This window comes from Callospermophilus lateralis, chromosome 10 (assembly GCF_048772815.1).
Source record: "Callospermophilus lateralis isolate mCalLat2 chromosome 10, mCalLat2.hap1, whole genome shotgun sequence".
Taxonomy (NCBI): domain Eukaryota; kingdom Metazoa; phylum Chordata; class Mammalia; order Rodentia; family Sciuridae; genus Callospermophilus; species Callospermophilus lateralis.
In genome coordinates, this window is record NC_135314.1 from 86,233,294 (window position 1) to 86,249,033 (window position 15,740).

The 15,740-nt window shown below is 33.7% G+C and overlaps 1 protein-coding gene across 1 annotated transcript; it reads left to right on the top strand.

Moving 5' to 3' along the window:
- Positions 1 to 49: 49 nt before the first annotated feature.
- Mrpl47 (mitochondrial ribosomal protein L47) lies at positions 50 to 15,565 on the top strand. The gene is made up of 7 exons (XM_076867392.2): positions 50 to 164; positions 2,618 to 2,763; positions 3,875 to 3,935; positions 6,546 to 6,642; positions 12,246 to 12,376; positions 13,545 to 13,640; positions 15,046 to 15,565. The coding sequence occupies exons 1-7, from the start codon at positions 67 to 69 to the stop codon at positions 15,167 to 15,169; spliced, it is 753 nt and encodes a 250-aa protein (XP_076723507.2). The 5' UTR covers positions 50 to 66; the 3' UTR covers positions 15,170 to 15,565.
- The last annotated feature ends 175 nt before the right edge of the window (positions 15,566 to 15,740 follow it).

A 15,740-nucleotide genomic window follows, 5' to 3' on the forward strand; every position in this document is an offset into this window, starting at 1 on the left:
TCAGTTTGAGATAAGGGAAGTGACGACATTTTGGGCGGAAACACGGCTACTTAATTATGCGAAAACATGGCTGCGGCCAGGTTAGCCATTATTTGTAGAAGAGTCCCGGCTGCGCTGAAGGTTTCTGGGTCGTTAATAACTCCAAAGGCCCCCGCTAGCACAGAGTAAGTGATGTGAGGAATATATTTGTCCATTGTTCCAACTTTTGCTTTTGTTTAGTTGCCCAGATGCCGAGAACAGATCAGGGAGCGAAAGGCTGGCTAGACCTCCGTGAAGAGTGGGACCTGGGGATGAGAAGCTTACCTCTGACATTTCCCTTTTTCTCTCATTTTATCGCTGCCTGCTGTGGACCAGGTAGTAATGGTGCTTGTAGATATGAGTTTGTTAAAGTAAATCTAGAGGTACAGAAGCATCCTCTTGGGGCGGGTTGGTTGGGAAAAACAACTGAAGGGCTTTTTGCTATGGGCATTGAATGCTGTGTCAGCTTTGAATGTATAAAGAAGAAGGGGTCTTTCCATGTTAAGATTCTGTCACAATGAGATCCCTCGGCAAATATTAAATAATGAAACTAGCCAAATGAATGGAGAGTCACCCTACAAGGTTGAGAAAGGAACGTCCCACAAGTGGTGTTCCTTAATCTAAGGGTGGAAAAACTACTTGTCTTCTGGATAGACCAATCTTTTTTTTTACTTTAGAGTGTCCAGTTTCTTCTCTTTTATTAACATTTGGGTTTAAGCAGTTGATTTTTATAGAGTATATTAGTTTTTGTTTTTTTAAGGAAACAATGCATTTGTTGTTGAATGCACAGTTGAGCATCTGTTATGTGCTGCTGTAAATATTTACACAAACCTCAGAAATAAGCAATTTTTGTGAAATTTTGTAGAGATTCAAAAACTGACGTGATTTGGGTGGCAAATTTGGATCAATTATCTCTTCTTCATTCTTTTTCCTTAAAAACGAAACAAAATTTTAGTATTGTGCATTATTATGAAATGAATATCTGCTTGTTTACAGACACTTTTGGGAAAATTAAGTAAAGCATTATGAAGAAGAAAATAAAAACCAACTACAGTTCTGCTACTCAGAGATGAGCAGATTTGCATCTATTGTTTTTAACTTTGCATAGATATGCATTTGTATGATTTTAAAATAAAGTTAGGATCATATTTACATATACACAGTTTTGTTTACTACCATTGTTTTCCCTATTTTTTTTTTCTTAAAACAAATCAAACCAACAGAAAAGTCGTTGGAGTAATTCAAAGAATAACCATATACTTACTCTTCACCTTTGTTAATAACATTTTGTCACTTTTTTTTTTACTCTATATATGCTCTTTTTATTCTGAACGATTTGACGTATGTCATATTTCAGATATCATGGTACTTTGGCATATATCCTCTAAGAAACAAACATACTGCATTACCGCAATGATCACAGGAAATATAGAATGTATTGTCATTATTATACTACTGTTATCTATAGTAACAACTGTTATTATGGTCCAAATTTAAATTGTCCAAATTAATTTTTTAAATTTTTTATTTAGGATCCAATGAAAGATCATTTATAGCATAAATTGCCATGTCCTTTAAGTCTTCTTTGATTCAAAACATTTTCTTTTTTTCCTCTTTCATACTGATATTTTTGATGGTTAGCTTTTTTAGATTGATTTATCTAATTGTTTTCTCATGAGTGGATCCAAGTTAAGTATTTATTCTTAGTAGAAAAACAACACTTGAGATACTAGTTTCTTTTTAAATTATATTCCCAGCTTATTAAATATTCTTTTAAAATTACTAATAGTTTATCATGCAGATGCACAATTATTTTTTAACCATTCTACATATTTGCATATTTCTGTAATTATTCATGTTTTGATATCATATATAATACTTTATTTGTCTTTAGTCTATTTTATTTTTTCTAGTATTGGGGATGGAACCCAAGGCCTTATGTGAACTAAGCAAGTGCTTTTCCACTGAGCTAAACCCCCTGTACATATTCTAGTAGATATTTTAATTTGTAAATTCCCAAGTATGGTCATTTATTTAGTTAATATTGCTAAAAGAATCACTGAGTTAAAGGAGGAAGAACTTTGAATCCTTGATACATGTTCCAAAGTCACCCTTTAAAATGTTTTTATTTACTGAAAGACTCACCACAAAGGAGAAAAGACCTAAAAATGTTACCTTAACATAAAATTGTTTAAATATATTATCTGTGAAATTCTTGGGTAGGAACTTGTATAATGCAGTATCAAAAATACTTTCTGAAGTATCTTAAAAGTTTACTGCTTATGGTGCTGAATTCCCAGATAGGTTTTTGTTTGTTTGATTGTTTTGTTTTTAAAGAGAGAGAAGAGAGAGAATTTTTTAAGAAATATTTATTTTTCAGTTTTCGGTGAACAAAACATCTTTATTTTATTTTTATGTGGTGCTGAGGGTCGAACCCAGTGCCTCAAGCATGCCAGGCGAGCGTGTTACCGCTTGAGCCATAACCCCAGCCCCCAGATAGGTTTTTTAACATTGTAGTGTGGAAAAGATTCATTTTATTGCTTATAAAATCCAAATATTGCAAAACTTTAATCATCTGTTTTTATTTGTTATGTTGCAGGTTTTTTCTTAGTTTGTTACCTAAGAATGTACCAAATGTCACATCCTTTTACCAGTGTAAATTCCTTCATACCACATTGTCAAGGAAAGGACTGGAAGAATTTTTTGATGATCCAAAGAATTGGGGAGAAGAAAAAGTAAAATCTGGTGAGATATTTGGATTGGTCAATATTAAATGTATTTATTGAACCCTCTATTATTCTAGAATTATTTATCCAGTTTAAGAATTAGTTAGATGTTTCCTTTCATTTCCTTTGGACTGTCTACCAGAGAAAATTAAAAGGTCATCAAAATAATACAGTTAATAATTCCTTAGTAGGTTAGCAAAAGGTTTAGAAAAGGAGTAGATTCGAAGTATTAATTAAGTGAAGGTTTTTGGTTTTTTTTTATGGACGTGGAGGAGGGGCTTTGTGTTTTATTTACTTTTAGTGCAAATTTTATTTCCATATTTGGCAACACTAAATTCCCGATGCCTCTGCAAATGAAATATGATCAACAGACAAAAATTTACAAATCATCTTCTTCTCTGTTAACTCAGTCTCTAACATCGAATTTTACATTGAAAAATCTTCATCCCACAAGCGTGTGAACACTGGACAGCTGACGTTTGCCCAGAAGCTGTGACACATGCAGTGCCTTCTCCAGCATTTCAAGCTAAACTAATATGACTGCTTTCTCAAATTGTGTACCAGAGATTGCTGGCTAATATGCAACCATCAATTAAGATTTTCTACTTTGAGGACACTTCCTTGTTTTTCTGTTAACTTAAGTGAAGTTTAAGGCTTATTTTAGACTCCATTTTTTAGTAATAATAAAAAATTAATTTGTAATTACATAAAATGTTTTAATATTAGGGTCCAAAAATACATTTGATACTGATGCCTAAAACTTTCTGAGGCCAGACATGGTGGTGCAAGTCTGTAATCCCAGCAACATGGGAGACTGAGACAGGAGGATCACAAGTTTAAGGCTAGCCTCAGCTTAGTGAGGCCCTAAGCAACTCAGTGAGACCCTGTCTTAAAATAAATAAATAAATGAAACTGGCAATACCCAAAACAAACAAATAAATAAATAAAATGAAATTTCTGAATGTTATTGCCAGTGATATTACTGTTATTTTCCTATTGCTGTCTAATAATGGTATGTAACAATGTTATTGTGTATTTTACAGTAAGGAAACAGGTTTAGAGAGATAAGCAATTTGCCAAGGACATAGCTAGAAATATTATTTCATGTTATAAATTTGTCATTTTAATAGGAGCTGCATGGACTTGTCAGCAGTTAAGGAACAAAAGTAATGAAGATTTACATAAACTTTGGTAAGTACACTAATATCTTGGTGTTTGAAACAGTTACAGTATAATAGTGGGATATATCTATCTGATGTAAGAAATTGAGTAGTGATTTGTCTTACAGTACTCTGAATGACATATATGATATATAAGATCATGGGAGATTTTATAAATGTGACAGAGAGTAGATTATATGAAGACAGGTCTCAAATAGTTGGGGTTTTAAAAATTTTACTGTAACTGCTACCAGTCATACTAATACCTTTATAATAGCATTTTCAGTAAACTAATAAAATGAAAAGGGAAATAGTTCATCACATTTAGACTTCTCTTCTTTCCACTACTTTTTGTTTTGTTTTGTTTTGTTTTAAATAGTAATGGTCTGGCTTCTTTAGCCTATTTGCTTGGGGTTTTGTGCTAGAGGGAGCATTTAACTGGGAATTTAGGTAAATTTTTCTGGCAGGTACTCCTAATGAATTTGAGAGGGTTCAGAGAATTTAAGAAAAGGTTACCTTTTAAATTGACAGTGTTTAACCCAGAAGTGTTTTGTTTTAGCTGTAGTTGCTTTTAAAATTGGGAAATATCACATAAAAAATAGATTCCTGATTTCTTTTGATTGATCAGATATGTGAGCTGGCAACATTGTCCCTGCATTCCTACATGACAACAACTGACTGGTCTGTGCAGCAAGAGTCCCTTCTGTGTCTTCTAGATGGAACAGTGCATACCACCATTCTTTATCCTCCGTGTTGTCCTTTCACTCAACACACTTAATTCATAAATTTTATCTACCTAGGCACTCTAAGAGGCCTTTAAAGTGCTTATAAAAACCACTAATACTATATATTTACTATATAAAAATAAGTGGTTTAAGCACTGTTATTGTGGTTTAGCAGCAAAGGGATAGGTAGGGCTATTTCAATATTGACTGAGGCTGACACCAAACAATCTTGTGCCTCACTTCCCCCCTATTATCTATATCCATAGTATGGTGTACCCCAATTTCTTTATCTTATTTTTAGCTCCCTCCACATTTCATTTATTTTCTTCCAACTTTGATTTTTTTGGCGGGGGGATTGGGAGTTACTAAGAATTAAATCCAGGGATGCTTTGCCCCTAAGCTGCATCCCAAGCCCTTTTAACTTTTTGTATTGAGACAAGGTCTCATTAAGTTGCTCAGGGACTTGCTGAATTTCTGAGGCTGTCCTTGAACTTGTGATCCTGTTGCCTCCGCCTTCCAAGTCACTGGGATTACAGATGTGAGTCTCAATGATGAACTGAGGGGCTGGGGATGTGGCTCAAGCCGTAGCGCGCTCGCCTGGCATGCGTGCGGCCCAGGTTCGATCCTCAGCACCACATACAAACAAAAGATGTATCTGCCGATAACTAAAAAAAATAAATATTAAAGTTCTCTCTCTCTCTCTCCTCTCTCACTCTCTCTTAAAAAAAAAAAATGATGAACTGACAGTGACTTGTTTCATAAACAGATATAGTCACAAAACCTTCCCCTCATCTTAGCTCATCTGCTTTAGTACCTTTGATTTTGGTTCCTTTGCTCTCCTTTCCACCCTAACAAATCCTATCTTTTCTGTGAAGCCTTTTCCTCTTTGTTATAGCCAGAAGAGGTATCTTATTAACAATAGAGTGTGTTTAAAAAGTATATATGGAATGGGGGAACTCTAATGAGAATAGAAGGGAGACCATTAGATTGTAGGAAAGGAACCAGGTGGACAGAGGAGAGGAGATCAAAGGAGATACTAGAGAATGGAATTGACCAAATTATGTTTTATATATATATATGTATAAATATTTATTTATAAATATTTATATATATATATGTATAAATATGTCTCAATAATCCCACTATATATAACTGTAATACACCAATAAAAATTAATTAAAATACATAGAATGGGTTTTGCACACAGCTCTAGATTTGAATGTAGAAGTCACTGTGTGACCCAAAATATTTGAATGCAAAGTTAGCTATGTGACCCAGAATATGCTTTTTTTCTCTCAAACTTAAGATACTTCATTTAGGAAGGGAGAAGAGGGGGCATAGTCATGAACCTCAAAAAGTTGTTTTGAGGCCTTCGGGGTAACTTGGACCTGTAATCCCAGTGGCTCAGGAGGCTGAGATAGGAGGATGTCAAGTTCAAAGCCAGTCTCAACAACTTATCAACTCGGTGAGACCCTGTCTCTAAATGAAATATAAAAAAGTGAGGGTGTGTGGCTCAGTGCACCCCTGGGTTCAATCCTCAGTATCAAAAAAAAAAAAAAAAAAGAAGGTTGTTTTGAGAATGAAATGAAATACTGTATATAAAATGCTTAACATGCTGCCTAACTTATAACAGGTACTCAGTAAATGTTTCTTATATCCTTTTTTCCTTCTCTGTCTACTTAGACTAAAGAGACTATATTTTAGGCTTTTTCTTACTCTTCTGTCATTTAACGTGGTACTTGGAAGATTTTGTGAACAAATGAATAAGCAAAGATATAGCTCTGTATAAAAGATTAATCACAATATTTTATGCATTGAAATTTCTAAAGGACTTTCAAGCATAGATCATTAAATTTGGTGTCAGAAATCACAACCACCATAGAACAGCATCATAGTTTTTGTGTTCCTTGATACAGGTATGTCCTACTGAAAGAAAGAAACATGCTTCTAACTCTCGAGCAGGAGGCTAAGAGGCAGAGATTGCCAATGCCAAGTCCAGAGCGGTTAGAAAAGGTAAGACTTGGGGCTGAGGATGTGGTTCAGCGGTAGAGTGCTTGTCTTGCATGTGTGACACACTAGGTTTGATCCTCAGCACCACATTAAAAAAATAAACAAAATAAAGATATTAAAAACAAACAAACAAAAAAAGGTAAGGCTTGTGGGAAGCTTGACAGTCAAGTGCAGGATAAAAGCTAAAAGGAGTGAGTATATAGGTCCTGTATTTCTTGTCAAATAAGACATATTTTTTTCTATTCTTGTTTGATTTTTAGTAAACTGACGGAGTGCAACCATCACAGATATTGTATTTTAGAATATTTCTGTCACTCTGAAAGTAAAACTCATGCCCATCTCTATTCACTCCCCAATCCTACCTGCAACCCCAACATATGGGCGGATATATATTTTTAATTCTCTTAAGAAGATACATAGGAGTGAAATTGCTGGGTCATATGGTAAACCTCTGTAACATTGTAAGAAACAGTTGAATTCTGAAGCAGCTGCACAGTGTTAGACCACAGGCGTGGTCTGGCCTGAGGCTCTGGGTTCAATTCTCAGCACCCCAAGAAATAAAAAAATAAAGTAGCTATACCACTATACATTTCCACCTCTGGTTCAGCCACTTTCTCACTAATTAGAACAGTTTTTTAAAATGTATTTATTTTACTAGGATAAAAAACACATAACATAAAATTTGCCATCTTAACCATTATTAAGTGTACAGTTTAGTGGTGTTATATATATTCATGTGGTTGTGAAAAGATTAGTTATCTTCTTAGATTTTTGTTATTATTAAGAGAAAAATCTTTTGTATTCCTACTGCACTCCCAGGAATAATAAATTTTAGGTGTTTCTTATTTATCCTCCAAATTAGTCTATATTTGTAGAAGTGTGTCTAATTATTTTTATGTACACAAATTTGGTTATACTGCATAGTACCTCCTGAAACTTGGACTTTTCACCTACCTGTGGATTTCTTTCTATATCAGTATATGTAGATCTGCCTCCTTTTTTTCTGTGTTTAAAATGTGTATATTCCATGTAGAAATTTTACATTTTATTTAGTTAGATTTATAAGTTTATTTTCCTAGATTGCTTTCAAGGCCAAATGTTATTGATTCTTCTGTCATGGAAACAGAACTTGGTTTTTTAACAATTTTAGTCTTGTGCCTAACTTTAATTAGTTTCCTTTTCCCACCTGTCCCAGCCATGATTGGCACACTGACTTCAAGAGGGAAGGACATAGTATCCTTGGAGAAAATCAAAGAAAGTATGGAATAAAACCTCAGTTATTTATCCTAATTATGGAGAAGGTTTCCTGGCTTAGTGAAAATTGAGCCACATAACATTTTTGTTAACTTTATTTTGACATAATATTAGTCTTAGATAAAAGTTGCATAAACAGTACAATGAATTCTTATATGCCCTTTACCCACTTTCCACATGTGAATATTTTACCATATTTCTGTTATCCTTCTCTACCTCCTGCACCTCTCTATACATTGTCTTAACTCTTGGAGAATAAGTTGTATATATGATGTCCCTTTAATCCATAAAAACAATATATTTCAAAAAAGCTCAACGGTGTATATAAATATACAATTTTAAATCAGGAATTTAACATTATATAATTATGTAACTTATATAATGTATAAATCTTATACAGATTTTATCAAATATCCCAACATCCTCCTTAAAATAAACAACAATAAAATCCAGGATTATGCATTTTCCAGTTTTATGTCTTAGTCCTGTTTAATCTGGAGTCTCAATCTTTCTAGTGTTCTTGTGTTTTGTGACATACTACTAAAGAAACTTATTAAACAAAAATATTAAAAAACATATATGACATTGACATTAAGCATATAGTCCAGTCTCTCTATTTGGATTCACCTGATATTCCTCATGATAGGATTAAGTGCTACTGGATTCTGCATAGTACATTAGATCAGGAGGGGCAGGATGTTAATTTGTTCTGTTAATGAAGATGTTAGCCTTAATAACTTGGATTAAAAAAACAATAATAACTTGGATTAGGTGGTGTCCTTTAGGTTTCTCCACTGTTTTCTCTTTGTATCTAAATAAATATCTTGTTAGGAAATGCTTTTAAGATCATGTAAATATCCTGTTACTTCTCAGGTTCACTCACTAGTTTTAGTATCCATTGATGATTGATGATTCTTTTTTTTTTTTTTAGTTTTCGGCAGACACAACATCTTTATTTGTATGTGGTGCTGAGGATCGAACCCGGGCCGCACGCATGCCAGGCGAGCGCGCTACCGCTTGACCCACATCCCCAGCCCCATTGATGATTCTTACCTGAATCAGTTATTATTATATTTGCTAAGTAGTGGTTCTCTAATCCTGGGGCTTTCTACATTTTTCAGTTGGCTTTCTTCTATAAGGGAAGGCTTTCTCATCTTTGCATTTGTCTTTTTTCATTTATTACCATTAGTGGGGAGACATGGATTCCAATTTTATTGAATGAGTTATGATCCCTTAATAACCTTATCCCATATTTAATTGATATTAATTCCTTCAAAATGGATGTTGTGTCCTTATGCCAGCAAGTGGACAGAAGGCATCGCAGAGAATTTGTTTGGTACTAACCTACCCCAGCCCTGGAACTGGCCACTTTACAAAAAAAAAAACTGATTTCTTTTATATAATTGGAGAATAAGATGTGCAGGGTAGGTGCCCTCATTGCTATATAAAATTTAAAAAGTAAAGTCACTTATGTTCATCTATATTTGCTAACTCTGCTGTGAAGGAAGTTTATATTTTATAGACTCTTGTAAGTGCATTGACAAGTAAGGATGATAAATAACATTCTTTTATTTTTTTGGTGAAAATGTTTTTGCTAAAATAATGCTATTGTAAGAACTTTGAACTTCAGCAACAGATTATCCCTCACCCTGCAGTAATCATGTATTACAAAGGTGAACTTCAGCTCAGTAAGTCATATGTACTGTATTTTCTGAGTTAGTAGAATTCAAAATAATAAAAATTACTTAATCTAAGCTGAAAGTAACTATAGTTTTTTTCAAACTTCAAATTTATTTAGTTTTTAGTGTTTCTTAGACATACTAAGGAAACTTTGTTACTCAAAATTTAAAAATATTGGGGCTGGGGTTGTGGCTCAATGATGGAGCACTTGCCTAGCATGTGTGAGGCACAGGATTTGATTCTTAGCACCACATATAAACAAATAAAATAAAGGTCCATTGACAACTAAAAAAGATTTTTAAAAAAAGTTGAAAAATATTTTCTATAAGATATAAACTGACGGGGCTGGGGTTGTGGCTCAGTGGCAAAGCGCTTGCCTAGCATGTGTGAGGCACTGGGTTTGATTCTCAGCACCACATACAAATAAATAAAATAAAAAATTTCATCAACAACTAATAAAAATAGTTTAAAAAAATCTGAGGTTTAAAAAAAATATATAAACTGACAGTTTGGAACTGTTTAGGAAGATAGAAGAGAAACATGAGAATTATAACTGGGACAAAATATCACATATTACAAGCAAATTTTGTTTATAAAACACTATTAAATCTAGTCTTTGAATTATGGCAGAGTAGTTTACTATGGTTGTGCCTAAAGTAATTAAGTACACATTGAGATAAAAGACCCAGACTATGTGTGCTGCTTCTCTTTGTTGTGTCAGAACACGTGTATTTTTAGACTCAGAAAACTTTTAAGGGCTACTCTCTAAATTTAATTTCTGACTATAAGTAGGAATATAGGCTATTACTGTGACATTGCCTCATTGCTTTCATATTCTCTCAGCTGACTCTCTTTGCTCTGGGAAACTTATAAACTACAAAAGAAGTTTCTTTGAAGTTGACTGTTTGAATGAGGAGTATCTGATACTCATTGATAAGCTTATCATTTAGGAAATGATTGGAACCTGAAATATCTCAGATTTTAGAGTGTTTTGGGTTTGGGAATAATTGCATAAACTTTACTTTTTGAGCATCACTAAATTAAAGTCCAAAACTTTTTGAACATTGACATGATGCTTAACGTATACTTCTGATACTCCTTCTTGACTGCTGGTATGAACATTTGAATGTTAACTCTGTGGACTTGGTAGTCATTTACTTTCATTTCATTAGATTTGAGTTTGGAGCCTCAAGCCCTACTGTAGTTTGGGCAGATTCTTTAATACAGTCAGTCAACAGCCAGATTTACTTAAGATTCCTGAAGAATCTGAGAGGTCTGTATTAGGCTCTTACCAGTGTGCTTCTTTCCTTCTCCTAAGTTTGTCTGTCTTCATAACAGGATTTTTCTTACCCATCTTTTAGCAAAGATTTTGTAGAAATTCATATAGTTGAGAAAACATAAATTTATTCTAAGGCCTCGAGTGAAGTTGAAAATAGTGCTGTTGGCTAAACAAACAGGTTAGAAGGTAATTTGTCTGAAGGAGTAGCTTTCATTTCTTTCAAGTCTCATAGAAAACTGTGGGATTATCTTTATAATTGAATCATCCTTTTTTGAGGATTTTTATAAGAAATGTGTCATATTAGATTGGGTAGAGAGAAGTGATGGGAGGGGAGGGGAAGGGGGATAGGAAGGGCAGCAGAATAAAATAGACTCTAGTATTGCTGTATTTATATACATGTTTGTATAACCAATGTGATTCTGCAACCTGTACACTCAGAAAAATGAGAAATTATACCCCATTTGATTCAAATGTATGATATGTCAAGATCATTGTATTCTCATGTGCAACTAATTTAAAAAAGCAACAAATATATATATAGGCAGTATTTGACATGTGTCGTGATGCTCAAGGGTGATACACCTACCCATGTAAAAATGGCACTTATTATTTAGAAATATGAACAAGTTTGGCTCTTGTGACTTTACTATCTCCCAGTATATGGGTATTTTTAAACACTTATTATTCTGCCAGTATATTATGTACATTAGAAATCACATAATAGAAATCTTAAAATGTAGACATTCTAATAGTGTCTTTTTGTATTCTGGTTAATCTTTGCAATTACTCTAGTATCAGGATATAGACTGATACTCCTTTCTCTGTTATAGCAACAGCTGCAAAGCCAACCAAAATGGTGTGAGCATAGGAGGGAAACAGTGATCTGTCCAGGCTAAAATATGTTTTGTAGTATAACTATAGTTATAGTAGTATAAAGTAGTGAACTATAGTAGTTCACCGAGTTTTGAAATAGCCTGAGTTAAATTGGGTCTCCAGAAGGAATTTATACAAGTGTATCCCACTCCAGACAAAATAATACATGGGAATCTGAGCTAAATAGATTTTTATTTAAATGAAACTTAAGTGGTATTATAGACATCTGTGTACAAAAAGAATTTTAGGAAGTATTTGACAATGGTTCCTTGATAAAAACATCATATTTTCTATTTTTTAGTTGTAGTTGGGCAAATACCTTAATTTAATTTATTTATATGTGCTGCTGAGGATCGAAACCAGTGCCTCACACGTACTAGGTGAGCGCTCTACCGCTGAGCCACAACCCCAGACCCCCATCATAGATTTTATATATCCTTGGTCTTATATATTCTTTTTCTTCGGAATTCTGTTGGAGGTGAGTGCTGAAATTGAATCTTTTTTTCTGATTTCTTGTTAGGTGGTTGATTCAATGGATGCATTAGATAAAGTTGTCCAGGAAAGAGAAGATGCATTAAGGCTTCTTCAGACTGGTCAGGAAAAAGCTAGACCTGGTGCTTGGAGAAGAGACATCTTTGGAAGAATCATCTGGTACATAGATTACATTGTGATCATCTAAGATGAGAATGGAGATCCCATACCTCATTTGCTGTCCACTATCTTTTAATAATATTAACTCTGATCATTTCAGAGATTTATCTTATGTAAGAAGAGGACCCAGACCTCTTTGCAACACTAGGATATGGACTGCAGGTCAAACATTGATTCTTATCTTTTGTCATGGGATCTTTTGAGAATTTTTTGAAAGCTCTGGATCCTTGATCCAGGAACATAAACATATACACATATCATTTCAAGTTATAAGATTCTTGAAGCTAATTTCAGGACACACCACTGCCCTCTCTACCCATTAAGAACCTGCAACTTAAAAAAAGTTCTGGAGGAATCAGGGTCACATAAATCTGTTTCAGTTTGCTATTGTTGCTGTCAAAATAATCCCTAGGCCAAATTATGAAAAAGTTAATGGTTATGCCTCCTATTCTCTACTACATACAGAATTTTTGTCATACTTTGTGAAAGACTCCGAGTCGTAAATAATTGGCCCAGGGCAAATAAACCTGACCTCTGGTGTGTACTTATACTTGAGTTGAGAAACCAAAATGAAGTTTTCTTAGTAGTATTTTAAACATTGGACAGCAAAGGGGAGAAGGCATTTTGGGTGATTATTAGACCTTACTGTGCTCTTGAAACACCACCACAATATTATGCACCTACTCATTTTCTTTTTATTTATTTATTTTTTTGTAGTTGTAGATGAGCAGAATGCTTTTGTTTGTTTTTATGTGGTGCTGAGGATCCAACCCAATGCCTCATGCATGCTAGGCAAGCACTCTACCACTGAGCTACAGCCCCAGCCCTATGCACCTACTCATTTGACAAGTTGTTTTAATGGACTGCTTGGAGCCATAGGAGAGTAGCTGTGCTGTCTGTAACCATCTAATTCAACACAGAAAAGAGAACTTGTCAAAACAACTAAAAACTTAGGGACAGAATGTAGCTCAGTGGTAGAGCACTCATCTACCATGCTTGAGGCTCTATATTCAATTCCCAGTACTGCTTTAAAACAACCAAAAAATATTTATTTTTAAACTTTTATTTGGATTAATTTATTTGACATGAATTAGGAAAATCTGGAAAATTAGTAAAGTGAAAATATGTTAAGTATTTTCTATAAAGAAGTAACTTGTTTTATTGGCAGGCACAAGTTCAAGCAGTGGCCTATACCTTGGTACCTAAATAAAAAATACAATAGGAAACGATTCTTTGCAATGCCTTACGTGGATCATTTTCTGAGGTAAGCACAAATATCTTTAATCATAATGAAACAGCATTTTTAACATCAGTTGACATATATTAAACTTTGTTTTGTTATATTATGAAAGTGTAACCTATTCATTGTGGAAAAAAATAGGAAGATTAGTTAATAAAAGAAAATTAAAGTCATATGTAGTCTCACTATCCAGAAACAGCCACTGTTAACAATAGTTAACAATACTATCAAAAGTTCTATTGCTTTTCCATCTATCTGTATATAAGTAAATGGGAAAATCCAACTGTAATGTTAAAATGCAAGCTCCAAATAAATCAGTTGCACAAAATATGAGCTCATGTTATTACAAGGTTAATGAAAACAAAGATTAGGGAGAGAAGTCTGTTGCATTATGTATGAAATCATGCGAGCCTGCAGAAAGTTGATCATGTATTTTCCATAGCAAGTTCTCACGTAAGTTTATCGTTGAATAGGGAGAACATAAGACTGATATTACGATAGAGAAATGAGGTAGTCCCAAGAACCACCGCCTGATAATTAAAAATAATTTTTTCAATTTTTTAAAATGCTTTTTTAAAAAATGCTTATTAAAAACACTGGATCCACATCTAAAAGCATGGTTTTATGGTTGAAAGTAATTTTTTTAGCCTTCAAAGAATGTAATCTTCAAAACACTCTTAATAGAAAAACTTTCTTTCACTCAGATGAGTTTTTGTAAATGGCCAAAATCTAATTGGATCAGACTGATGAATGGGTAATATTTCAACAATTTAGTCTGTGTGTATATATCTATATATATGTATGTATATGTACACACACACAGACACACACACACACGTATATTTTTGTCTTTACCCAGAAGTGTCTCTTATCGTGTATTTTATATCAACCCTTATATATTGATCAGTAAAGTATCCCATAAAAATATCAATTTCAGTACAGTAGAGGTTTGGCATCTATGAACTTATCATCCCCCCTCAATTTCGATGACTCCCAAGTGGCCATACAGATCAACAAAATATTCTTGAGGCACAAATGCGTACTGCTCTGGAATGCTAATGTGCAGGGACAAACTCTTCAAAGGTTAAGTCTAATCAGTGTTAAGTGTCATCTTTTAGCATGATTTTATTCTGTGTATAGGGAAGAGGATAAGTTAGGGTGAGTGCTATTTGAAAATTTGGGCATTCCTACAAGTGTCAGAATGTTTTCCAGTCATACTAGAATTGAACTTCAGGCCTAGTCTACTCCAGACTTGACTTGACTTGTACAGATTTACAGTGATTATTATAAGTTTAATAATATAAACACCAAATCAGAGACTGGCATGACGAAGGTTTTTTTATATAATTGACTTGGACATATTTTGATAGTATTAAGTAACAAAGAAATAGTTTCATATAAAATTACTGTTATGCTTTTATTATTCTAGATTGAGGCTTGAGAAACAAGCCCGCCTCAAAGCAAGAAAGCAAAGTTTAGAGAAAAAGAAAGAAAAACGTCTTCAAGAAAAGTTTCCATATCTTGCTGAAGCTCAGAAGTCAAGTTCTGTCTAAAATGTCTGACTTGTTAATTTACTATGTGTTTTTTCTTGTATAATAATCTATATACAAAAGTAAATATATGTTAAGTGGTTTATAAAGAAATTGTGCTTTTGATCAAATGACCTATCAGTTGTCCGAGGGTTAACATGGCATGTAAATTGTCAAAGAGGTCTGTCGCCTATAAGATTTTTTACAAATCCAGCATAAAGTTCAGATTAAATTAAATCCTGACATCTAAAGAGGCGTTAATATTCCCTGCTTATCTTAGAGGGTATAGAACCGCCAAAACTAAGGCAATAAGTTAGTATTTGGAATTCAGATAACCTTTTTAGTATTACTTACGAATATGAAATGAACCATATGTGGACACTATTGTTAATAAACAGTAAACACTTTCACTGAAAATAATGATTAAAAATACCTTTGGCTGGGGCTGGGGTTGTAGCTCAGTGGCATAGCACTTGCCTAGCATGTGTGAGGCACTGGGTTCAATTCTCAGCACTGCATATAAATAAATGAACAAAATAACATCTTAAAAAAAATTAAAATATAGCTTTGGTATTTAAAAGTAGCAAGTCACAGC